Source organism: Pleurodeles waltl, chromosome 7 (genome assembly GCF_031143425.1).
Source record: "Pleurodeles waltl isolate 20211129_DDA chromosome 7, aPleWal1.hap1.20221129, whole genome shotgun sequence".
Classification (NCBI taxonomy): Eukaryota; Metazoa; Chordata; class Amphibia; order Caudata; family Salamandridae; genus Pleurodeles; species Pleurodeles waltl.
In genome coordinates this window covers 77876498-77903820 of record NC_090446.1, presented here as the reverse complement: position 1 = coordinate 77903820, position 27323 = coordinate 77876498, and the positions used below count along the sequence as shown (strand labels likewise).

The 27323-nt window shown below is 45.9% G+C and overlaps 1 protein-coding gene across 2 annotated transcripts in view; it reads right to left on the bottom strand.

The window, feature by feature from the left end:
- Positions 1-27323, bottom strand: part of LOC138303678 (alpha-2-macroglobulin-like protein 1) — a 400879-nt gene that overhangs the window by 253502 nt on the left and 120054 nt on the right. For both annotated transcript variants that reach the window (XM_069243004.1, XM_069243005.1), the window contains exons 14-15: positions 16432-16574; positions 10630-10779 (exon numbers count right to left, since the gene is read on the bottom strand). In XM_069243004.1, coding sequence (XP_069099105.1) covers positions 10630-10779; positions 16432-16574 — 293 coding nt within the window. The remainder of the gene's footprint in view (positions 1-10629; positions 10780-16431; positions 16575-27323) is intronic.

Genomic DNA, 27323 nt, shown 5'->3' with positions numbered 1-27323 from the left:
ATCACAGGTACGTTCACCACAGTTTGCATAGCACACGGTTATCTATGTATTGAAAGGCGTGTATGTGTGGCAATGCAAGGCCTAGGCCTGTGTGACGCAGTTGAAATTATGCCATGTGGGCCCTTGAAATGGCGGCTGCCTGACCTGTGAAGTGGGACAATGGGATGTGAGGTCAATGCGCTGGCGTGGCACACCGTGGCGGTAGGCGGTCGAAGACCGCTATACGAAGCTGCATTGGTTAACATTGAAGCCTGTGGGTTTCAGGAGCCAATGACGAGGTGCGCCGGCGGACGCGGTACGCACCGCCGCGGTACGCACCGCCGCGGGCGTGACCGCCATTTTCTATCTGCTTAATCACTCGAGACCTGATCATCCACAGGAGAGGACCTATACTGCAAGTGCTGCTGTGACCTCGGTCTGGAAGTGACAATGGCTGCTGCGACTGGGGAAAGGGCCCCTGCCTTCACGTCTGAAGAGTTGGAGAAGCTCGTGGATGGGGTCCTCCCCCAGTATGCGTTACTCTACGGTCCTCCAGACCAACAGGTAAGTACACCGGGTGCACATGGAATGGGCGATGCCTGTGTGGAGTGGGGTGGATGTAAGTTGGTGGGGTGGGGGGCGAATGAGGAGTGCAACGCACAACAGATGAAAGCATGTGCCATATGGCAAAGTTGGTGAGGGGGGGCCAATCACATCTAACATACAGTTCATTGATGAATGTTTCCTTCCCACCCTGTACATGTCAAATAGGTCAGCGCCCATCAGAAAGTCGACATTTGGCGTGCCATCGCCAAGGAAGTCCGGACCCTGGGGGTCCACAACAGACGGGGCACCCACTGCCGCAAGAGGTGGGAGGACATCCGCCGCGGGACCAGGAAGACCGCCGAGTCACTGTTAGGGATGGCCTCCCAACCTAGGAGGGGTGCCAGTCGTACCATGACCCCCCTGATGTCCCGGATCCTGGCGGTGGCCTACCCTGATTTGGATGGGCGCTTGAGGACATCACAGCAGACACAAGGGGGTGAGTATCAGCACATTCTCCTATCTTTCTGCGCAGTGGAGGCGTCTGGGTGGGGGAGGAGGGCTGTGGGTGACATTAGGCCAGGGCGCTTTCTGTAGTGTAGTCCTCTCCCTTAGGCATGGCCCTGTGCTCCCGGCCCCCACCTCTGTAGGGTGACAAGTACAGCTATTGATGGTCCAGCATCACACATGTGCGCGTTTGTCGTCTCTAGACCTGTTGTCCTAGTCAGAAGTACTGAGTAGTGTACCCAGAACGCGCGGCTTAGTGCATGAGGCTCCTGTGTCTGTCCTCTCCGCCAACGGTGTTGACATTGCATGCACTCAACCTGGTCTTTGTTTTTCTCCCCCCACCCTTCTTCTTCATCTTCTTGTGCATGTGTGCATTAGCATCATCAGGCGGAGGAGATTTGGCATCGGAGCACGAGGGAGCTGCAAGTCACAAGGCCCCGGTGGGCCCAGGAACAGACACCGAGGGCACCAGTGATCCGGAGGGCGAGGGGAGCACCACAACGGGGACCGGTGGTGAGACCAGCGACACAGACACGTCCTCGGATGGGTGCTCCCTAGCGGTGGCGGCAACATCCGTGCCCCCGCCTCTACAGGTACAGCCGCCACCCAGCGCACCAGCCCCGCCTTCCCAGCAGCCACTCAGCCTACGCTCCGTGCCCGCTCGCCCAGGAAGGCGGGCGTCTCCTTCGCCCCAGGCACCTCAGCCCCTGTCACCCCTGCTGCCCTCAGTGCGGAGCTCAGTGACCTCCTGAGGACGCTCATTGTTGGGCAGACTACCCTTTTGAATGCCATCCAGGGGGTAGAAAGGGAGGTGCATCGGAGCAATGCCTACCTGGAGGGCATTCATTCGGGTCAGGCTGCCCATCAACGATCGTTCAATGCTCTGGCCTCAGCACTGACGGCAGCCATTGTCCCTGTTTCCAGCCTCCCTCTTCTGACTGCCTCCACCCTGTCTCTGTCTCCTGTTCCTCAGCCTATCCCATCCACACCATCTGACCAGCCTGCACACACCTCAACACCCAAGGGCAGCTCATCCAGACACAAGCACCACAGATCCCACAAACACTCACCCAAGCAACACCCAGATGCAGACATTCCAACAATCACTACCACCTCTGTGTCCCCCTCCTCCTCGTCTCCCTCCTCCCTCCCTGTGACGTCTACACCTGCATGCACACCAACATCAGCCAGTGCTTCCATCACCACAACACCCTCCAGTACAGTCCGCACGCGTGCAGTCACCACCCCCACTGCCATTTACACGTCCCCTGTGTCCTCTCCCACTGTGTCTGTCACCCCCTCTTCCAAGACACACAAACGCAGGCAGCCACCCACCCAACAGCCATCCACCTCACGACAGCCTACAGCACCAGCACCTTCACCCAATGACAGCACACCAGACTCTCCCACAACCACATCCTCTTCCTCCACTCCCATCACCACTTCTCCTACCCTTTACCTTGGTCCTAAAAAACCTTTCCTCGCTAATCTTAACCTCTTTCCCTCCGATGACCCACCCCCTCCATCTGCAAAGAGTCCCAAGAGCACCTCAGCCACCACCAGCCCAGGTTCGAGTGTCACTGTTGTGCATGGGTTCTGGAGTCCACCCTTTGCCAGCACCCTTTTCTCAAGCACCGCTCCGCTGGGCCCTTCCTGTCAAGCACCGCTCCGCTGGGCACCGCCGTCTCAAGCACCGCTCCGCTGGGCCCTTCCTGTCAAGCACCGCTCCGGTGAGCACCGCCATCTCAAGCACCGCTCCGCTGAGCCCTTCCTGTCAAGCACCGCTCCGCTGGGCACCGCCGTCTCAAGCACCGCTCCGCTGGGCCCTTCCTGTCAAGCACCGCTCCGCTGGGCACCTCCTGTCAAGCACCGCTCCGCTGGGCACCGCCGTCTCAAGCACCGCTCCGCTGGGCCCTTCCTGTCAAGCACCGCTCCGCTGGGCACCGCCGTCTCAAGCACCGCTCCGCTGGGCCCTTCCTGTCAAGCACCGCTCCGCTGGGCACCTCCTGTCAAGCACCGCTCCGCTGGGCACCGCCGCCTCAAGCACCGCTCCGCTGGGCCCTTCCTGTCAAGCACCGCTCCGCTGGGCACCTCCTGTCAAGCACCGCTCCGCTGGGCACCGCCGTCTCAAGCACCGCTCCGCTGGGCCCTTCCTGTCAAGCACCGCTCCGCTGGGCACCGCCGTCTCAAGCACCGCTCCGCTGGGCCCTTCCTGTCAAGCACCGCTCCGCTGGGCACCGCCGTCTCAAGCACCGCTCCGCTGGGCCCTTCCTGTCAAGCACCGCTCCGCTGGGCACCGCCGTCTCAAGCACCGCTCCGCTGGGCCCTTCCTGTCAAGCACCGCTCCGCTGGGCACCTCCTGTCAAGCACCGCTCCGCTGGGCACCGCCGTCTCAAGCACCGCTCCGCTGGGCCCTTCCAGTCAAGCACCGCTCCCCTGGGCACCGCCGTCTCAAGCACCGCTCCGCTGGGCCCTTCCTGTCAAGCACCGCTCCGCTGGGCACCTCCTGTCAAGCACCGCTCCGCTGGGCACCGGCGTCTCAAGCACCGCTCCGCTGGGCCCTTCCTGTCAAGCACCGCTCCGCTGGGCACCTCCTGTCAAGCACCGCTCCGCTGGGCACCGCCGTCTCAAGCACCGCTCCGCTGGGCCCTTCCTGTCAAGCACCGCTCCGCTGGGCACCGCCGTCTCAAGCACTGCTCCGCTGGGCCCTTCCTGTCAAGCACCGCTCCGCTGGGCACCGCCGTCTCAAGCACCGCTCCGCTGGGCCCTTCCTGTCAAGCACCGCTCCGCTGGGCACCTCCTGTCAAGCACCGCTCCGCTGGGCCCTTCCTGTCAAGCACCGCTCCGCTGGGCACCTCCTGTCAAGCACCGCTCCGCTGGGCACCGCCGTCTCAAGCACCGCTCCGCTGGGCCCTTCCTGTCAAGCACCGCTCCGCTGGGCACCGCCGTCTCAAGCACCGCTCCGCTGGGCCCTTCCTGTCAAGCACCGCTCCGCTGGGCACCGCCGTCTCAAGCACCGCTCCGCTGGGCCCTTCCTGTCAAGCACTGTTAACGGTTCACTGTGCCCACCATGCCTCCTCCTTGACCAGTGGAGACTGTAATCCACCTGATGGACTGTGGCTTTGCACTCCCCAGGATGTAACAGTGGGCAAGCCACCCACTGTAGAGACTTGAGAGACTGTGGCTTTGCACTCCCCAGGATGGCACAGTGGGCAGCCCACCCACTGTAGAGACTTGAGAGACTGTGGCTTTGCACTCCCCAGGATGGCACAGTGGGCAGCCCACCCACTGTAGAGACTTGAGAGACTGTGGCTTTGCACTCCCCAGGATGGCACAGTGGGCATGGTGGCCCCTTCGTGGATCTGGCGTCGTGGACTGATGTGGCTGTGGTGCCCCCCCCTTCCCTTCCCCCTGAGGTGCCTTTAGTTTTTTCATCAGATGCCCCTGCAGTGTTCTCTCCAAAGGACTCAGGTCTCCTGTGTGGGCTTTGCCCTTGTGTCGCTACACTTTGGCCCACGGACAATTCGATTTACTTTTGATGTACAGGACTAATTGCCTCGGTTATCCATTGCAGTGTATATAGTATTATTTTGGTATGGATATTTTGCATAGTTGAACTATATTTTTCAGAGCCTATTTTTTACATAAATTTTTTTTCTCAATTTAATACTGTCTTTGCATTTTTCAGGGGGGTTTGGGTGGTGTCACTGTGACTTGTTGCTCTGCATTGGTGTGTACATAGTTTGGGGGGGTGGGGGTCGCATATGTGTGTGGCCGTGACCTTTCCTCCTCCCCCCTCCCGTGTGTCGTAGGTGCAGTACTCACTCTGCGCCGGCGTTCGTACTCGTGGTAGACGAGCAGGTAGACGAGAGCAGGTAGGATGTTTAATTCGGGTTCCATGCTGTCCTCCGTCCTCGTGGAGTGTGTTTCGGTGAGCGTTTTCCCGTTCGTGGTCTGTTTCCGCCGTGTTTTTATCGGCGGGGCTCCCGCCCCGGAAAAGGTGGCGGATTGGTGAGTTATGATAGTGTGGGCGGTACATTGCCTGCCGCCTGCCTGTTGGCGGTGACCGCCGCGCTGTTTGTCTGTACCGCCGTGGCGGTCGGAGTGTTAATGTGGCGGGCTGTGTTGGCGGTTCCCGCCAGGGTCAGAATTCCATTTTTTGGACCGTCGGCCTGTTGGCGGGTTGGCCGCCGCTTTATCACCGACCGCCAGGGTTAGAATGACCCCCTTAGACCTTTATCCACTTTTTACCCTTCCAATTCTATGATGTCCCCTGAGGTTCTCACCTTTGAAAGACTGGCTTTGAAAGGGTTTGAGACTTTGAAGACTTCCAAAGAATTTGTTCCACAGAAAATCTCCATTAATGAAAGACAGGTTCTGGGCAAACTAAAATATGATGAGCCGATAAGGGTGGTTGTATTGTCCTTCAGGACTTTGAGACCTACAATATGGAGATATGGAGATAGATTTCTGATGTCAAACATTACGTTAAACTTTCAGCTAACCCTTTAGAGGTCTACATTTGAGACAAAAAGTTTTCATATCTCAATATAGAGCATCTTAGAACTCCAGATTTTCTATACTCTGCCAAAGATCCACAAGGATGACAAGTACCTTCCAGGTAGACCCATTTTATCTGGTTGCGGATCCATCCTAGAACCATCAGGTGCATACATCAATTTCTCTGTAGAGGGATATGTCCCCAAACACGTCTATGGGAGCTATTTTTGCTCCAAATTTTGTGAATATTTATGTAGATGATTTTGAACACCGTTATGTTTTGTCCCCCACGAATAGACATCGAGATAACATAAAATGTTGGAAACGGTACATTGATGACATCTGTTTAATTTGGTCAGGTCCCAAAGTAGAACTCCAAGACTTTATTAACTATTTGAATCAGGTTAAGGAATATCTCAAATTTTCATTCCCCATTAGTGATTACAAGATTGCTTTCCTGGATCTCATGATTTCACATAGGGAAGGCAAATTATATACTAGTTTATTTCAGGATCCCACAGATAGAAATACCTTACTTGCCTGTAAAAGTTATCACCCAAGGGCTCTTAGGGATGGCCTTCCCTTGGGGCATTTTCTGCGGTTACGCAGAAACTGTTCATTGAAGGAGGATTATTTTGAAGAAGCATATGGGTTACAAGACAGACTTCTCTCCAGGGGCTATTCTAAGAAAAGTGTAAGATCAGCAATGAAATGAGCATGGTATTGCCCCAGGAAAGAGTTACTACATTCAAAAACGAAAACAAAACAGTAGACAAGTTGGTATGTGTAACAACTTTCTGTCCTCAAACCAACTATATCCGGAAACTGGTTAATAAAAATTGTCACATTTTACAAAGCATTGATGAGTCTCTGACACCACCTATATTAGCTTTTAAGAGAGGAAAGAGAATTGGAGATCACTTTGTTCATTCTACTAATAAGACCATGTCACAGTGGAGATTAGGCCCAACCTCGGTGTGGAAAATGTGCTGTTTGCCTTTTCACCTTTGCCACCAAGACGTTTGAGCATGGCTCATTGAAAATTAATTTAAATTTTTTCTCAAACTGTAATTCGAAAAATGTGGTGTACGCAGTTTGGTACCCCTGTTCATTATTGTACACAGGACAGACATCACAACCTGTCAAAACTCAGATCTGCCAACATCGGAGGCGAATCAGATGTTCAGTTACTACTGCACCATTGTACTGCACTTTCAAGAAAATAATAATTTGGAGAACAATCTAAAATGGCAGGTGATCCATATCGTATCAATACCAGCAAGAACTGGCAATACCTCTAACATTCTCTGAAAAAGTGAAGTAAAATGGATTGAACTTTGTGTTACTATTAATCATGGACTGAACACAACAGAGGAGTGGTTATATAGATGAACTGACAGATTAATTAATTCCCTATCTATGGTAATAAGTTTATTAAGTGACAAACATTTTAAAGAGGACAGGAATTTTTAAAAAAGGAACTGGTGATCTTGATATTGTTGATTTGTTGAAAAGACAGAGAACTGTATTTGGACAGTAATATGTATACAAACATTCGCCATTGTAGATTCTGGATTGACTCGTCACATATTGTAAATTTGGTTGGTTTATTGTTCTTTGAACTTATGACTTCTCCTGCCCTTTCCTGCCTATGAGAGGAACGTGGAGAAACATAATTGTGAGTTTGACGCCATTGATCTGTGAAATGCTTATGTAGATAGTCATATACATAGAACTGGTATTCAGGTAGCTTGTTTTGATTAACATTCATTTCTTGTTCCTTGACATTTTCAGGTTAATAACGTGTGGCTTTCCCTTCCTGGCCCACCACCTCTTGCCCGCCTCCTTTCCACCTTCTCTCGCCGTAGATACATCATAGCAACAGTCAGCGGTCCAAGCCTTTCTTGGATTGTGCGCCACTGTTGTTCCTTTTTATGCATCTGGATAGATGGCATCCGACACTTTCAGAATGGTGAGACTTAGCCCTGCAGCGCACCCTATCCCACAATCAAGCGGTCCACTGTCTTCACGCATCACGCGAAGACATGCTGCATAGATCAGACATTTTGTGCCCCTGTAAGCTACTCCTTATATCAACACACATTTTTTGGGGGGCAGATAGATCTAATTTTCTTATTATTTAGGCCTACGTTTCATTGGGGTATTCACAAGTGTCTTCCCCGGCTTTATAGTCCATTGATTCCATGTCTGAACAGATTTTTCCTACAGGGGGGTAAACCATGTTGCTCTATTATGATATGTTGGTTGTGTAGTATGGATTGGAATGTGCTTTTCTTCTTAATTAATTTATATTACTTTTGGCCAGATACAATGCAACACTTTCCCTTGTGAGTAGAAATGATTTACACACAGAATGGTGCGCATACTGTGTGATGTATGTTAGTTCTAATTAGAAGAAGATGGTTCTTGTTTTAATTTGGAAGTGAGTGCACCTTGTTGTAGTGACTCTGCTAATTTTTTCATATTGAAATTTATTTAGATTTTTAAAGGCTTTGTTCTCTCCTAGGTGTCCCTTTATATACCTTGTCCAGAAGAGACCCCATATTATCTAGAGGGTCGAAATGTCATTGACTAGGCCTTTAAGAACTCAAAGATATTGCAGGAGTGATTTAGGGCATATGTGAAATATTGCATTGAGTCGTGGATGGCTCTTGATTGGAAACCTGCCTTGATGTATACATTATGGCCCTCATTACGACTTCGCCGGTCTTGCAGAAACAGAATTTCCGTCCGCTGGCCCAGCGGAAAAGTCACATCAACATTGCATAATAGAGCCGGCGGCAATGTTGATGTGCAGCGGGTGCAGCAGCACCAGTCGCGCATTTCACTGCCCGAAATGCACGATGGGCTGTGCCTGGGGGGCCCTGCACTGCCCATGCCAAATGCATGGGCAGTGCAGGGGCCCCCAAGGGCACCCCGAGTCCTCCTTACCGTCAGCTTGCAGCGCTGCCCTGGAGAATATGACCACCTGGCGGTAGCCTGGCGGTCAAGTGGAGGGCCCTGCGGTATGGCCGTGGCTAATGGGCCACAGTCATAATACACTGGCGAAACACCGCCAGCCTGTTGGCAGTGTTACCGCCAGTGTACCGCCGGCCGCCAGGGTCATAATGACCCCCTATATGTGTTTCCCTATATGTAACAGGTTCCATGTGTTTTTGGGATGTTATATAAATCGTGATGGATGCCATACACTAGTTAATGTTTTTTTGGGATGTTGCGTACTATGTTTTATCTGCATTCAGCACAAACAGATCTATTTGTTAAACATACCTATCAGTGTGGCTCATTATCCTCTGTTTAACAGTGATAAAACTGTCTTGCTGTTTGCATATTTTGCTGCTGAGCTAATTGTTACTATTGAGTAATGCAGCTGTCCTGCTGTTTGTATATTTTGCTGCTGAGCTAATTGTTACTATTGTGTGATATTACATATCCGTCCTGCTGTTTGTATATTTTGCTGCTGAGCTAAGTGTTACTATTGTGTGATATTACATATCCAAGTATATTAAATATAAGAACCACTGTTGTTTTGAATATGTTGATGTAGCCCTGGTTCTTATGTGGTGGGACTGCCCTTGTCCAATTGTGCAACAATTCCCTAACAACACCTTAATGGCAGAGCTCCATGGTGCTTGTTTTCACAGATGCATCAGAAGTTCTGATGCATCTGTGGCGCTAAACTGATGCATTGCTGGACTAGCTTAAAAAAATTACGCTACTCGAGCAATGTGAGGAAGGCTCCCATAGACAAGAGTCCTGCGTCAGTTTAATACCGTCTCTGAGTAGGCATTAAAATATTGACGCGGTGAAGTCGCAGAATGACACAGTGAAATGTAAATTCCACTGCATCTGATCTGTGTGGCTTTTTGCCTGGAAATGCCTACCTTGCATACATTATACCTGGTGGAGGTATGATGTGACTCAAGGGATTACCAACTGACGCTTTGGGCCCCAATACGTCAGTTTGTAAATCTGGAGCAGCGTAAATCACTGCTTAGCGACACCGATGCATCAAAAAAAATGACCCAACGGTGGTGCAAAGGCCTTGTAAATGAGGCCCAGAGTACCCCATCTTGTCTGCTATAGAGAACCCTATCTGCTAAACTCTAAATCAAGCCCTTAGTCTTGATCAGTTTTACTCCAGTGTGGTTACAATGGTAAACTGGTGTTTTTGCTGCTACTTAGTGCTTAATAAAAGTAAAACCCAAATTATGCTAATGGGAGTTTAGTTTCCTAAAGCTTCGTGGAAGAAACAGAGAATTTAATTATTAAAATTTCATATTCCACAGATTCCAGCTACTCCTGTACATGCAATTGAAGTTCAACCTTTAACCACAATCTTTAAAATGAATATGTAAAAGGCATGACTTTGGAAGGCTTCCCTTGGACAGTAGAGCACAGGTGGATGCTGCCCTACAGGGAGAATCATAAGTAAATCTGGGCCTCAATTTCCTTTAGTATATTTACATTCACTTGATTTCTAATGACGTCCTTTTGATTTTTTAAACTTGTCTTCCATGGTAACATCATATCTTTGGATGGTTTCTGTCAGTGGGTTACTCTTTTCACCGTTTCCTTAAGTCGAAAATCATGCTCAATCAGTCATTATTCTTGTATTAAGATATCAAACAAGGAGAAAACACAGGTTGGTCATCTAGTCTTGCACACCTTAAGTATTGTGAGAGGTAGCAGAAGATGTCACACTAAGGACTTATAAACAGGGATGTGGTTGCCTCACAGTGAAGCTAGATGAGCCTGAGAAGCATGAGGCCCAACCCTTTCCATCAGAAAGGGGCAAGGACAGCAATTTGCTTCTAAACCACCATTACAAGCACTAGGTAGAATACTCCTCAGCATTCAGGTTCAAAACATCAACACTGCCATTGTGCATGCTAGCAGTCGACATTGGGAGTACAGTAAAGTATTATTACAGGCTGGTACATTCCTATATTTAGATTGTGAGAGGCTTGAGCTACTTAAGAATGATTTCGAGGCACCCTTGAACAGCAGGGCTACAAACTTGCTTGAGACAGGCGTATACACAGACCACAATGGAAGATCGGTTGAAGGCACACTCACCATCTGTCTGGAAAGTTCTCTCTCCGGCCTCATTAGCAGAACACTCTGGTCCACAGCACGAAGTGCACAGATGGAATTGGGGGATGCCTTAAGCTGGACAGTCACATTTGAGCCAGGCAAGTCCTCGGGTGCAGAAAAGGCCAACTCCACCTGTCAAGGCACTCTGTGTCAACACAATATAATAGGAGCAGGAAATAAAGAAGGATAGAGACCAAAAGGAGAAAAGTGAAACACAGAAGGATAAAGAGTAATCTCACAAAGTTGAAAGGACAAGGAGCTTAGAATAAAATGAGTTGAAACAAGAAGGATCATCAGGCAACAAGATACAGAAGAACAAAGAGTGTGTAAATATTTGAACTGTAGTAGAAATAAGTAAAAAGACAAATTAATATAAAAGGGCATGAAAGAATAGCATGGTCAAAATATTTGTTCAACAGAATGGAATAAAGTATAAATTAATCAAATACTTGGAACACGGAGACAAGAGAAACATAGGAAAGAAAACAATTATAAAAAAAATAAAAAGATAAAATGAAACAATGTTACAGTGGAGTAATGGGGGCTAGAAACATATAATTACACAAACGTTACAGTGGATAAGAGCAAATAAACAGTAGTAGGAAATCAACGAGAAAAATAAAATCAAACATGAAAGAAAAAACAGACATAAGAATCAAGATAGAATGAACTAGGAGAACTGACTGAAAAAGAAAACACAAAGAAAATATAGATCGGTAATAGTGAATTACATTGATTTTTTCACTGAGGGGTTCTGAGTGGCATTGAATAGACAATGAGAGCTAAGGTCAAGTTGTCTATGATGTCTCTCAGAACTTCGAATTAAAAACATCTCTGTAATTCACTTTTTAGCCATCTATAACTTTATGTTGTATTGGCCACCAAAATCGTCTGTCCCTGCCTTCAACTACTACAGCGAGTAATTGGGAGGGTGGCTAAACATAACATGGCCATTCCTCCCTTTCCCAAATTAAAAAAAAAGACCTTGCCTGCCGCCCTTAACCAAAGTCCACCAGCTTCACTCCTTTCCTGCCCACTCCCACGTCTGTGCTTTCTGCTTTTAGTCAAAGCAGACAAACAACGCAGCATTGACAGGCTCTCAATTAGGCCATTCACCATAGCCTGAATGGCCTTTATGTCATAGCAACAGGGGTAACAGCTCTTGGAGTGGTTTCCCCTGCCTTTTTGGCTTCCGACTGCCTGTTATGATCCTGTGCCAAACTTTGTTTTTGTTGGCTTTAGGACTCTGGGCACTTTACCACTGCTGACCAGTGCTAACATGCTAGTGCTCTGTGTCTAAACTGGCATAGTGACTGGTTTTCTCCATTATTGGCATGTTTGATTTACTAGTAAGTCCCTAGTAAAGTGCACTAGAGGTGCCCAGGGAATGTAAATCAGATGCAACTAGTGGGCTTGCAGCACTGGTTGAGCCACCCACAGGTGTAGCCCTGTAAACATGTCTCAGACCTCTACTGCATTGTCTGTGTGGGCAGTTTAAACTGCCAATTCGACTTCGCAAGTGTACCCACTTATCATGCCCAAACCTTCCCTTTTTCTATATGTAAGTCACCCCTAAGTTAGGCCCAAATGCAGCCCCATGAGCAAGGTGCAGTGTATTTAAAAGATAGGACATGTTCTGATTTGTTTTACATGTCCTGCAAATACTGCAAAATAAATTTTTCACTATTGGAAGGCCTATCTCTCCCATAGCATAACATGGGGATTGCCTTGACATATCTTTTAAGTGCAGTTTCCCATTGGGAGTAGATAGAGATATGGAGTTAAAAAATATATCTTTTGGTGAAGTTAGTTTTTAGGTTGTAAGCTTGAAAATGCCACTTTTAGAAAGTGGGCATTATCTTGCTTAACCATTCTGTGGCTCTGCCATGCTGTTGAATACGCGTCTGGGTCAGACTGACGCTTGGGCTGTTTGTGAATTCATTCTAGACAGTCACACAAAAGGAGCTGAGGTGTGTCCTACATATCCAGATGAGTCTTCCTGGGTTATAGTGGAGAGTGGAGCTGATACTTGCACCTCAATGGGGCTGTGCCTGTCGTTAAACAAAGCGGTCTCCAAACCGCTAGAGTGTATCTTGGGCAAGGACAGGAAGAGGCAGGGTCTTCCTCACTACAAAGTGTGGGAAAACAGGGCTGATTGCAGAGGCCCCCTAACTTTTTGCCCCCATTTTCCACTTTATGCTGGTGTTTTCCTGACTCTGATGGTGCCCTGGGTACTGCTAACCAGTCCCAGGGCCTGTGCTCTGTGTAAAATGGATATGCAAATTAGGCTAATTATAATTGGCTAAGTCAACCTACCTATAAGTCCCTAGTATATGGTAGGGCATGTAGGTTTAGGGACCACAGCATAGGTGGTGCACACCTAGGTGCACTGCTGAGGTGCCCAGTGTCATTTTAATATAAGTCACCCCTAAGGTGTGCCCTATGTGCCCCTAGGGCTGGGTGCCATGTAACTATAAGCAGGGACTTTATAAAAATAGATTTATAAGCCCTGGTGAGGTAAAAACAGCCAAATTAGTTTTTCCCTCATTGAAGTAAATGGCCTTCATAGGCTAGAATGGGCAGACTTTATTTTAAATTTTAAAGTCTCCTTAAATGTTGCATACCAAGAATTTGGTATCAAATTAATTGTTGTAATAAATCCCACAACTTCCAGTTGTTGGATTTAATATAACTTGTCCAGGTAAAAAGTTTAGACTTTACCTAAAAAGTTGCCAATTTCAGCTCTGCATTGTTTTTGCTGCTGTGCTCTGATTGGCCAGCCTGCAGCAGCTTCTGCCAGGCTACCTTGATGAGGTGTGAAGTGGCCTGACTTCACACAAAGGAATGTGCTTGGGGGAGAGAATCTCCCCTCAGCAGATGGTGAGGCAGGAAGGGGGAGGGCTGCCAAACTGGTCTTCAAAGGCAGAGAAGGACATTTGCAGCACCCAGCAACACCCCCACATCCTGCAACCCCAGACAACTAGGTACCCCCTTGATTAGATTAGGAGAGGGCAGGAGAGGGGTGTGTTTATGATTTTTAGCCACACCAGTGGGTGGGCTCAGCCAGATGTAACCACCAAAAATCAGATTCAGCCATGTTGGATTTTTGGAGACTGTTGCCTTTTGGGATGGATTTTTGCCACACTTCCCAGGAAGTGGTCATCACAGGGGACGACCCTGTACCTGATTGGAGGACCAGGACCCTCCTGCTTTTCACCCAGGAGCAAGGATAAAACTGGCAGACCTGCACCCACGCCTCAGATCCCCTCCAGAATTCAACAAGAAAGGAACTAAAGAAGAAGAAGGACTGCCCTGCTGGACCCCTGGCCTGCACCTGGAACCTGCACTCAGAAGGACTGCACCAGCTGCACACTTGGGCTTCACCACAAGAAGGACTTTGCCTGGCTTCAACTGGTTCAAGGAGGGACTCCCTGTTTGCTACAGGTGAAAAATTGCTATCCAGAGTCCCCTGCACCAACTCCTGAAAAAGTGACCAGCTGACCACTGTCCAGTGGCCAAAAAGGAGTTTGCGCCAGGTGCATTCTGGGAGTTGAAGTCCGCACTTCCCAAGGACCATCACAGAACTTCTGGACCCTTGGGGTGAGCTGTGGACCCCAAAAGAACCTTAAAAGAACATCTGGGTGAAGCCCCAGAAGTTTGGAAAAGATTGGAGAATTTTTGAAAAAAAGCTCCATAAAGTGACCGACCCGACGCGGAAATTCTAGCCGGCTTGCCTCAACCGCGACCCGGCCTGACTTCGTGGTTCGTCCCGGTAAAGAAAAACATCCAAAAAAGAGACTAAGTCCGAACGTAAAAATTTGACCGGGACCTTCCAGCCATCGTATCCGAGAAGGGCTCCACGGACGTCGGATCAAGATCCAGGTTTACCCCGGTCGAAGGATTTTCATCTCGAAAAAACGACTAAGTCCGAAGGTAAAAATCACCACCGAGGAAACCGACTTCGCGCATCCGGACAAGGGCTCCAGGAGGTCGGATCCAACTGGCAGGTTCGTCCCGGGGAAGAAAAACATCAAAAAAGAGACTAAGTTAGAAGGTAACTTTTTAACCGAGGCCTCCCGAGACTTGTAGCCGAGCAGGGCTCCATCGCGGTCGGCCTGAAAGTTTGACTTTGCCCCGGTCCTGGTGCAACCAGATGACCCGATTGGCGCTTTTTGTTTCTAAGCGCTAGAAAATAATAATACTTTAAAAATTCATATCTCCGGTTCCCCTGAACCGATTTTAATCGTTTTTGTGTCATTTTAAAGATAAAAATATAAGCTATTTTTATGAAATTGGTTTTGGATTTTTAAACTGTTTCCTGTGTTTTATTTAATTACTGTTTTGTGATATTTGAATGCTTTACACTTTGTCTCCTAAGTTAAGCCTTGACGCTCAATGCCAAGCTACCAAGGGTAGAGCTGGGATTAATTTACTGAGACCTAACTGTACTTATGTGGAGGTTTGTGGCTTGTTGCTAGGTGTAGGTACCTACCTGCCCTACCAATAACCCATTTTCCAACACAAAGACTTTCCTTTTAAGTTTGCCCACTTCAAAGGCAGAAATACATATAAGTATAAGTACTGGACAACTTCAGAACACTCCTGGATTGAGGACATTCTGCCAGGGAGAAGAGCTGGATGATTGAAGAGGACCTGCCACCCTGCCTGTTGCTTTGCTGTGCTGGCCTGCTGCTGCTGCTACTTCTGTCCTAGGAGTGAAAGGACTGTACTTTGATTTCTACATCCTGCTTTCCAAGGTTCTCTAATGGCCTGAACTGAGCTTGCCTCCTGTTGTGAAGTGTGAGGGACATCAAAGACTTCATCTGCCAGTGTCTAGGCTCTTCTGCTGAGAGTCCTGACTTGTTAAGTGGTGCCAAGTCCAGTCCCTGGCCCTTAGAAGTGGAAGCTGGTAACCTGCGGGGGAAAATCCATGCACCTGTCCCACGGTTGCATATTTGATGCAGCATCTGGAGAATCGACACAGCACCTGTACTCAACGCGGACACTTCACATAGCGCATCGGAATTCTTTTCATGTATCGACCCTGGGCATCAAATCTTCAACAATGCAGCAAGGACCTGAGGCTGCGTGTCCAGAAATCTACGCATCGTTCTTCTGTGGGGGAAAGACTCAAAGCATCGACCTACCCAGTAGGGAAAGAATCAATGCACTGCCTCACTTGGAAGTAAAGAATCAATGCATCGCTTTCTTTTATGATGCATCACATCTCCTGCGGCTTTATTGTTGAAGCATACCAGGTATGTTGCGCTAAAACAAGGCTCATTTGATTCCTATGGATTAAGACACTTTTTATTTTATAAAAGTGATATCATCTCTTGTGCATGTTGGATTTTTGTTGTTTTGGTCTTGTTTGATTTAGATACCTATTGGCTAGTTTACTAAACTGGTGTGGAGGCCTTTTGTAGTGTTTTCACTGTGTTTCTCTTTGTGTTTGTGCAAATACTTTACACATTGCCTCTGAGATAAGCCTGACTGCTTGTGCCAAGTTACCAAGGGGGTGAGCAGGTGTTATCTGAGCTGTCTATCTCCCTTACCCTGAGTAGAGTGAGGGTCCCTACTCAGACAGGGTGTAAACTGACTGCCAACTAGAGGCCTTTTCCTAACAGTTATCAACTGTTGGTACATCATAGCAGTGAGTTATCAGTTTTAGAAACGGAAAGAAATGATAGAGGCTCTTTATGAGGCCCATGCATAAAAAAAGAGAAATTTGCAAATAAAGAAAAACAGAAAGAAATTGTGCCCCTCCCACTACCTCACACTGACCTTGTTCTTGAAGCACATGGATATCTCTAGTGGCACAGTGTCCGCTGTTATCCCTCCATTGGGAAACAGTGCAAATACCAACAGCCGGGCGAGCGGAGCATAGAGATGGCTGAATGATACAGCAATGGTGAAGGATCCTTGTACTGACACAAAGTGAAAGAAAGGTTGATGGTCAGTTCAAAATGTGACATAAATTTGCTACAAACGTATTTTCTTTCATTCTTAATCTTGGAATGATTCCACTATATCTCTTCAACACAAACACTCCTAACTCCTATCTGAAATCCAGGTCAACATTGTACTCAGCTATTCTGAGCTCGACAGGTGCTCTCTAACCACTTATCATATCTCAGTTCCAACTCCAGCTAATAACGCTAACTACAACCTTAGACATTGCTTTGGATTAAATCTTCACTTTCTCTCTAAACAAATCTCCTAAACTGAAGCAGAACTCTAGCCCATATACTAACACCAATGCAAACCATTCCTAACCCATAACAGTCTTACTCAAAACCCTAAATCTAATATGTCTTGAAACATTCCCTCGTTTCTGTGATCTGTATTCTATCTTTAACAATAACCAGTCTTCCTCTCACTAATCAGTTCATCTGTGTTCCTAATGTCAACCCTGTTCCATGTGCCTATTCCTATCTTGCACCAAGAGACAGAAGACTTGGCAGAGCAAGAGGAATAGGCATGATTGCAATTATATTGTACCAAATCTGTCTCTAAATGTAACCTTCTCAGTTTTGTCTTGAAGAAGCTGACTGACCCAAATTCATCTCTCCGCTCCTATTGCTAACCATACTCCATAAAAACAACTGATCCCAAATTGAAACTTATGACCTCATTTCAAACTTCTCAGTAATTTATATTCCCTAACTCTACTCGTAATAGAACTCTCTCATGTCCCAATCCTAATCCTAAACATTAGAAACAATTACTTACTTTTAATCTTGCTTCTGCATTATTGTAGGAATCTTCACTGAAGTCATAAAGTCACTAGAATAATTCCCAGATGCATGTAGAAATCCAGGAACATTTATTGATGCATATTTCATAGAAAAATAGCGGTGAAAAATCTAGCATTTTCAAACACAGATAAACACCCACGATAGCTACATTCTCTATTTTTAAGTATGTCAGTCTATTAAATTAAAGGTTTTAAATACAACTATAGTGCAACACATAAAAAGATCCTGCTGCCTAGGAAACCATAAGGAAACATGCAGAAAAAGGGGAAACTGCTGCCTGATGGGCAGCACCATTTAAAAAGTTGAAAAAACAATGTCCCTTTAAAAATATAGCAGTTTCCATACCCCTCAAGTCCAGCACACTGAGTTGCGTAGGACAGTCATTGCTTTTGATAGTATACAGTCTTGATACTTCTCCAGGAAGAAGGACGGTAGGTTGTTTCTTACTCCAATGATGACTGGACAGGAATATTAGTATATATGTCTTCTGAATCAAATGAGCTTAATTGTTAGTGATACTATAGAAATAATTAGCAAGGACCTCCATTGCCAGTTATGGCCTTAGTATTAAGGGATAAAAGTAGGAAACACAATAAAGCAATTGAGCCTTCTAAGAAGAGGTCTAGCCAACGATATATCTGAAAGCCTTTTGACCCACACTAGAATCAACTCTGGAGTCAGTATTGATGTAGCAAAAGTTTGGGAAAGTATAAACATATTTTCATGTAATTATCATGTAATTATCAGCCAAAGGAATGCTTTGCAACAACGCCCAGTAGCTGCCTTCCCTCTAGTAGAAAGAGGCTCAAGCTTCTGGGCAAAGGATTGTTAACTAGCTGTAAATGGGATAATGAACAATCCAATCCAAGGAGAAAGAGTTTGTTTTGAAGTGGTCAAGACTGTATGCACAGGTCAAAATCTGACACAATTTGGTTGGATTTCCTTAGTAAGTAGGTTAAACGATAAAACACTTCTAACATTAGTTGAGCCTTCTAAGAAGAGATGCAGTCGACAAGATATATGAAACCCACCTGACCCACACTAGAGTCAGCTTTATGGTCTGTATTGAAGCAGTAGGATTTTGTGAAAGTATATACAGATTTCCATGTGGCATCCCTGTACATATCTGTCAGGGAAATACTTCATATTAACAACCAGTAGCTGCCTTCTCTCTAATAGGAAGGGCTAAGTCTTCCTGGCAAGAGTTTATTGGCTAGCTATAAAGGGAGGCTAATGCACAATACAATACAATAAAAAAGAGATTGTTTCAAAGTGGTCCGTGAGCATAGAACAATCTCCAACAAAAAGCTGGTTGGACTTCCTTAGTGTCTAAGTAAAAATGTGAAACCATTCTGACATCAAATGAGTGTAAAGAGCATTCTGTTGGAGTGGTAGGTTTGCTAAGGGACACCATCAAGGCAATAGTTTGATTAAAGTGAAATGTCATAAGTGTTACGACTCTGTCGTCCCATTTCTAGGGGGTGCTGTAAGGGGACTGTCGGAAGCCTGGGAATCACCTTAAACACTTAGCTAGAGTCCCTTGCTGACTCCTGTTTGTTTCTCTTTTGGCCATGGTATACTTGTGTAGTACTACAGTTGCTTCCTGGGACTGCAACTCCAATAATGCACAGCCTGGTAGTCAGGAAAACCTGGATTCTCTTTCCCATTGTTTTCTATGGGAGAAGTCTTGTTGCTCCTTTTCACCGGATCCTCTACTCCAGGACTTGCAAGTGTCTGAAATTACACACACCTGAGACCTTTCCTGTGCAGCCCAGCTTAGAACTGCTTATAAGCAGCCATTTCCTCAAGATCCCCGTCGTGCATTGGAGTTCGATTCCTTTGTGTTACAGACCCTTTGTCGGATGGTGTTCCAGTTTTGTTCCTGTTCTGTTCCGGCTTGATCCTGTTTCCTGTTTCTCTGCCCTGCTCCTGATTGCTCCAGCCAGAGTCTGCTCCCTATCTCTTAGCCTTGTACCTGTTTGTTTCTTTCAGAGCCTGCTCCCTGTTTCTCTGCCCTGCTCCTGCCTTGTTTCAGCCTGAACCTGCTCTCTGTTTCCCAGTCCTGTTTACTACTCATTCCTACTCCCTGAATTCCAGTCCTGTCCTTGCCTGTTCCAGCCAGAGCCTGCTCTCAGTTTCCCAGTCCTATCTCTGTTTGTTCCAGCCAGAAGTTTGTGCCCTGTTTTCAAGTCCTAGTCCTGCCTTTACTTCAGCCTGAGCCTGTTCCCAGTTCTTGCCTCTGCCTCTTTGTTTGTTCCCTTCTGTTTCTGTTTCTTCTTGGTTCTTTGGGTCTGGTAAGTGTTCTATCAGTCTTCACCAGTGTATAAGTGTCCTCCTTTGTACTGGGGTTGGCTCTTGGTTTCCAGGAGGCAATTCCAGCCCCCATCCTTGTCTAGTGTTATACGTTGTCTTTCGTGCCTAACAGTGACAGTGTGCTATTGCTGTTTTCTCAGGAATCGCCACTGTGTTTCCAGCTGGACCCACAAGAGCGTGTCCTGTGTATGTAAGTACTATCCTTGTTTGTGCTCTAGGGTCCAGAGACAGAATCACTTCTGCTGCCTCCTTTCTATGGGGCTGACAGGGTGACTATCTGTAAGAGCAAACTGCACAGAGTCATTAAGATTCCCTGTCACTGTGGGAGGTTCTGCGCCTTACTTTGTGTACAACCCCAGCATGTTTGTCCACTAGTAATCCGTTTCCTATTTGTTCACACAAGGGTTGCTCTGTTTTTACTTTCCTGTTTCCTGTGTCTGTCCATAGCTGTCTGTAATATAAGTGCGGGCGCGTGAAGGGAGCTCGAGCGTTACTCGAGTTCCGAACGCGCTCGCAAAACGGAAAAGGGGAGACGGTTGAGAGAAAAGGGACGAAGCTGTGAGCACCGCTTGTGTAGGTCGAATAAACTACGCTTTGTGAAGAAAGCATCCGTGTTAATGTGGGTTATTTACCACATTCTTTTGGCGACGAGGATTACGAAGTTATCGACCTACCGAGCAACGTTTTTCAGGCAGGCTGATGTCTGACGAATGCCTTTCAGGAGAAAGAGGCGTGGCGTTTTGTAAAGAGCTGCTTAAAGGGGAGTGTTTTAAAGGTGAAGTTACTCCTGGAAAGAGCTGCTGTGGATTTATTAAAGGGGAGTGTTTTAAAGGTGAAGGCACTCCTGGAACTACGAGTGGCTGCTGGTGATTTTAAAGGAAAAGTGACCAGTTACCAGCAAGAAGTTTAGGGGGAAGCCACCCTAGAAATTGGTAGTTTTTCCTTCTGGTTTCCTTAAATTTAAGGAAGAAGTCATCTTTAAAACTTTTATTGTTGGCGGTGAGAATTTCCGTGTATTTTTTTGTTATGTGACTTGATTTTAGCGGTGGATTGTTGGAGTCATCGACGTGGATAAGTGTCTTACGCTTCACAGTATTGCAAAGATCTCGTCTGGGCTCATTTTTTTTTGTTTTGTGAGCAATGGAGCACGTCTCAATTACTGCACCACCTTGTTTTCTTACACATCCAGGTACGCCAACAATCCAGTGGGAGGACTGGATAGACATGTTTGACAACTATTTGTTGGCGTTGGACAGTGAAGAATTTTCTCCTGCACGTAAAAAAGCGATTTTATTGAACTGTATAGGATCAGAGGCGCAAAGGTTGTTCAAATTTATGCCAATGGCTACAGACAATGGGGCACGTATTCCAGATGAGTTTAGGGAGGCTAGATTAAGATTGAGCAATAGGTTTGCTAAAGAAACCAATGTGGTTTTGTCAAGATACAAGTTTTATACACAACCACAGAGAGTGGGAGAGTCTATTGAAGAATTTGTATCCAGATTAAGGGAGTTGTCAGTTAAATGTCATTTTGGGGAGATGTGCGACGAGATGATTAGGGATCAATTAATGGTTCAATGTAAGAGCAGAAAGATTCAAGAAAGGTTGTGGGCTGCTAAGAATCCTTCTTTGAAAGATGCTGTTGACATGGCAAAAGTTGTGGAAGAGTCTGAACTTTGCATGATGGAGATGGGAAGATATGGCAATGGGGGTAGGGAGCAACAAGTCTTCCAGGAGATTGTGGGAGATGTGGGAAACAAAAGTAACAGTGTGGCTTTGGTAGAGAATAAAACACAAGATATTCTGAAAACCCAGAAAATGTATGCAAATAAGAAAAAATGTAACAGATGTGGCAGTAGTTTACACAGTAGTGATTTTAAGGGGTGTTTTGCAGTGGGGAAGGAATGTAGAAAGTGTGGGCGTAAAGGTCATTATGCGCGTGTGTGCGTTGAGTGGTCAAAGTCAAAAGGAGTGGCGGTGTGTGAGGAGAGAGATGAGGTGGTGGACCGCATTCTTAGCCTAGGCGAGGTTGATAAAGGTTACTGCGGTAAGAGAGAAAGGAGGCCCAAAGCATGGTTCACTGTTGGAAAGGTGAGGGTTGAGCTGATGGTGGATACTGGATCAAAATACACAATAGTTCCCAAAGATACCTTCATGAAGAACTGGCCTCAGATTGTATTGAAGCCTAAAGACATATGTCCTGGGGGATACCAAGGGGAGGAAATTGAGATCTTGGGTTTCTTTTCGACTGCCATAGGCTTCAAATCAAGAGAAACCTTCGGCAAAGTGTATGTGGCTGAGTCTGGGCCACCAATTTTGGGTTGGATGCATCAATATGACTTGAATATAATTGTGAATCCCAGAGGTAAGGAACAAATCTTGGTAGTGGATGATGGAGATGTCAATGCGATTCTGGAAGAAGTGGGGGAGGTGTTTCGAGAGGAGTTGGGAGAATTAAAGGGTTATGTTCATAAGATTCGTATGAAACAAGGTACCGTTGCTGTGAAACACAAAGTGAGGAAAGTACCTATTGTTGTTAGGGAAGAGGTGAGCAAGATGTTGAAAGATATGTTGAAGGACGGAGTCATTGAACCGGTTGAATCTCCAGAATGGACTTCGCCAGTGGTCATTACGAGGAAATCTAATGGGCAATTGAGATTTTGTGTGGACCTACGCAGTGTCAATCAAAACATTGTGACAGACAACTTTCCTTTACCGAACATCAATGAACTCATTATGTTGCTAAATGGAGGAGTTTTTTTTTCAAAATTAGACCTCAAAAGCGCCTATCATCAGATACGACTACACCACAATTCACGTGATGTTACAGCATTTATCACCATGGATGGTACTTTCCGTTTTGTCAGAATGCCCTTTGGATTATCTTCAGCTGCAAGTGTTTTTCAGCGTATGATGACAAATATTTTTGAGGGTTTCACTAATGTATTATTTTTTCAGGATGACATTTTAATTTTTGCGTCAACTATTGAGGAACATAACCTAATTTTGAGGAAGGTATTAAAGAAACTTTTGGAGGTGGGTTTAACGTTAAGAAAAGAGAAGTGTGTTTTCTTGACCAAAGAGATTGAATATTTGGGACACACCATTTCGGGTGAAGGAGTGAAACCGAAGAAAGATTTGTTGGTGGCAATCAAACTCGCTCCGTCACCAAAGAACAAGGATGAGTTGAGGTCATTTATGGGTCTCATTGAATATTACGGCAAATTTGTTCCCAATTTTGCTGACAAAACAGAGGGGTTGAGAATATTGTTGCGCAAAGGTTGTAATTTTGTGTGGTCAAAAGTGCAGCAAGAATGTTTCGACGACATTAAGCAAGAGGTGTGTACTGCAAAGATTTTAGTACCCTTTGAGACTTCTTCTCCCACTATACTGACTGTCGATGCTAGTGTGTCTGGTATAGGTGCAGTTCTGTCTCAAGTTCACTGCGGTGAAGAGAGGACGGTAGCATTTGCTTCACGCTCTCTCACTGAGAGTGAGAGGAACTACTCTGTGATTGAGCGGGAGGCTTTAGCAGCTGCATGGGCTGTAGACTATTTTAGAACATTTTTGTGGGGTGTTTTTTTTAAGTTAAGAACTGATCACAAACCTTTGGTCAGCTGGTGGTGCGGGTAAGGGTTCTGCGAGATTGGCCAGATTGGCATCTCGATTGCAGGAGTATGTATACAACGTGGAATACATTCAGGGTTGGAGGAACATACAAGCTGACGCTCTCTCACGCATGGCTGTGGATTGGAAGTTGGTTGATGGGGAGGCACAATTCTTGAAGGGAGAAGAAGGAGCGGTGGCGTTGGTGGAGGAATTGTTACAACATGGTGTGGCAGCTTTCTCTAAAGAAGAATGGTTGCAAGGATTGAGGGATGACTCGGTAATGCAGTGCGTGAGTAAAATGATTGTTGAGGGAGGAAGAGGAGAGAGTGCTGTGGCAGTATCTGTAAGGCCCTACATCAAGGTTCTAGATGAGTTGTCGTTGGGGGATGGAGGTGTAATAATGAGGGGTGACAGATTTGTACCTCCGGAAAAGTTACGGAGGAAAATCATACATTTGGCACATGAAGGGCATTTGGGACAAACACTGACTCAAAGAAGGGTTAAGGAAAACTTTTGGTGGCCAGGGGTCGATTTGCAAACTGCTCAATGGGTGGAAGAGTGTGTTCAGTGTAAGGAAAGTGAAAAAAGGTTAAAGCTGGGAAAAAGAACTTGGATGGGACATATTGAGGATCCAGGGGAAGCATGGCACACTATTTGTATGGATTTTGTTGGGCCATTGCCTGGTTTGGGCCACGAAAAAAATTTTGCTTTAGTCCTGGTGGATGTGTTTTCTAAGTGGTTGGAGGTTGAGTTTATGAGGGAAGTGTCAACAAGAAGTACTATTTCAGTATTAAAGGGTTTTTTCAAAGAGAAGGGTGTCACCATACACTCATTACTGACAATGGTACACAGTTAATCTCCTTGGAGATGAAAGAGTTTCTGTTAACCCATGGTATCACCCATAAACGTACTGCACTCTACAATCCGCAAGCCAATGGCATTGTGGAACGCATGAATCGTATGGTCAAGGGTACAATTCAGTTGGCTGTGCGAGGAAACCAAAGTGTTAGTTCTGTTGTGCAAGAGGCGATATGGGCTCATCGCACCACGCAGCTGAGAGATAAGGGTAGAACACCATTTGAGTTCATGAGAGGGCGTAAGGCCAGATCAAAGTTAGTGCCTGGTTGGTTGGAGGGTGATCGAATCAAACCAGGAAGTCAAAGGGAGACGTCGCTGACAGGAGGTTACTCTGGTATACGAGTTGGTGATTGGGTGAAAGTCAAGGATGGACGAGTGGGTGCAGGTTGGACAAAGTTTCGCGGTCCTTTTAAGGTTAAACACGTAGGAAATTTCAGTGTTGTTTTGGCGAATGGCACTATATGGAACAAAAGGAGGGTGGCCTTATATGAGAGAAGTGGTGGAAGTGCAGGAAATATTATCGTTACTAATGGAGATGGAGGTTGCAGCGGGTTTATGTTATCTGGGGGAGGTGGTGAGGAAGTGGATTCACCGGATGCTGACACTTCACATGAGGATGAGAATAGCATGGAGGGTTTGGAGGGACAAACTAGTGTGGAGAATGAAGAAAGTAAGACAGAATATACGAAGGGAAGTGGTAGAGTGAGAAGACCTCCTGCGTATCTGAATGACTACGTGAGAGATGGCGAGAAATTGAATTGAAGACTTTTGATTTTGCTTATATTGCCTGAAATGTATTCCTCTCTTGAGTTACAGTTAATTTTTATGTTTAAAAAAAAAAAAAAAATGGTAATCTTTCTTGAAATGTATTTCTCTTAGCTTTAGTCGAGCTATTGGTTAATTCTTTTTATGTTCTTGTTTAATTTGAACAGTTTATGATTTTTTTGAATATGTGGTTAATATTGTTGTGTTCTTGTTATAAAAAAAAAAAAAAAAAAAATTATGATGACGAAGGGGGATGTGTAATATAAGTGCGGGCGCGTGAAGGGAGCTCGAGCGTTACTCCAGTTCCGAACGCGCTCGCAAAACGGAAAAGGGGAGACGGTTGAGAGAAAAGGGACGAAGCTGTGAGCACCGCTTGTGTAGGTCGAATAAACTACGCTTTGTGAAGAAAGCATCCGTGTTAATGTGGGTTATTTACCACACTGTCCTTTCCGTGTATGCCTTTAGCTGCTCTTCTGCCCCAGTACACTACCTCTTTAGGATATTCGGTGACCTCAAGGGGTGTCCCAACCAGAGTCCTGATCAGACCCTCCCAAAACCGTGACAATAAGTATCTTTTGGGTAAGTTCTCATTACTACCCTAGTAGAGTAAAATACTGAATTATTACAATAAAAAATGCTCTTGGCAGCATGAAAGATGCTGAAATCAAGCTGAGCCCCCGTCTATTCATTCTCTAAAAGTTTTTGGATAAACCCACATGATCTCTACGTTCTGCTTATGCATTTATTCTCATGGTACTCAGGATGAGGAAGACAGGCAGGGTGGTTACCCTTTCTCTTATCAGCCAGTAATGGCCTTGAATTCTCTGACATGGGAGACTAGAGGTACAGACAATTACTCCGGGCCTGACCTGATCTAGTGTGTGCCGAATTAAGTACAGTCTATACAGAGTGTCCTTAAGTGTGATAGGTGAACCGAGATATGGGTATTGTGCCACAGAGCTCAAGCTTTACCTCATCAATGAAGATTAAATAGGCCAAACTCAGTATGCGGTTGCACTAGGGGAACCTGTCCTTGCAGTTCAGGCTCGATATTTCCTATTGGAGCAGGACCACGGCTGAATTACATAATGCTTGTCTTTGTCTAGAGTGGCTTAAGGTGTAAAAATGGTGGTCTGGAATACGGCCCAGAGCAATCACCAGTGACTAAGATTAATTCAAGCATTCCTCTAATCATTTTGCTGTTTTTGCAGTAGATGTCCTAAATGTAACAGGTATGCCCAGATGTGTGACCTGTACTCACTGTGCCACAGGGTTCAAACTACACCTCACAGATAAGGCCTAAATAGGCAGAAATCAATTTGGGGTTGCTTCTATTCTTTTTTGGAAGGGATGTGGTCTGGGTGTTGGGTGAAGTATTCCTAGTGGAGCAGGGTTAAGACTGATTTGCATGTGGTAAGTCACTGTCTAGAATGGTATAGTGGTTGAAAAACTGTGGTTTAGTGTGGGGCTCAGGGCAATTGCTAGCGGCTTATATGAATTCAAGCATTCCTTCCAGCGTTTTGTTGTTTGTTCCTGAGCCTTTTCTTTTTACTGTTGTGACTGCAAGATGAACTCTAATGCAATACACTGAACTTTTACATTGCAAGATGGAATAGATAATGCAACATCATGTCTTGGCAGGAAACTGGGCTTAAGCCATGTGTTGATACGACAAGCAGAACTTCTTCCACCTCAACATAAAATACACAAATAAGGACACTTTGCTCCTATTAGTAGCACAACTGGATTAAATGGACATACTGTCTAAACTCAGGAGCCATGCTACCAATCTCAAGGATGTCACATTAAGATGGTACAGCTGGCCCGAAGTCTAGTCAATAAGTTTGGTATGCATAGGAGTCTCATCTGTGGGTAAGTGACATCTGTTTAGACCCCAAGCAAAAATATTATTACGGTGGCGTAGGTAGTGAAACTTTGGGAATGTCAACACTACATTAAATTGCACAGTCACATCACTTCAAGTAATTAAGCACCATTCACAGTCAAAAATTTGCTGTAAAGGTACAGGAAGCTTATAAAGTGAGTGACTGTTGTTCGCAGTGCTTTTATTTAATGAGTCCTCACGCCAAAAATTGATGCAAGGACGCATAAGGTGCTAAAATATTGTGTGAACTGACGGATTGGTTTTTCATCTAATTTTTCTTAATTTTGCTGTAATGTTGCATAATTATGCAAAAGAAAACTACAAAAGTTAGACACACCCCTACATCTGATTTGGATTTGGGAACCTACATTGTCTGGACATGTGGAAACGATGAGAACCATCTTGGATACCGCAGTGTCACCAAGGCCAATAGTTTCAGAGGAACTGGGTGTAAAGTGTACAGAAATTTATCTAGCCAGATCATGAAA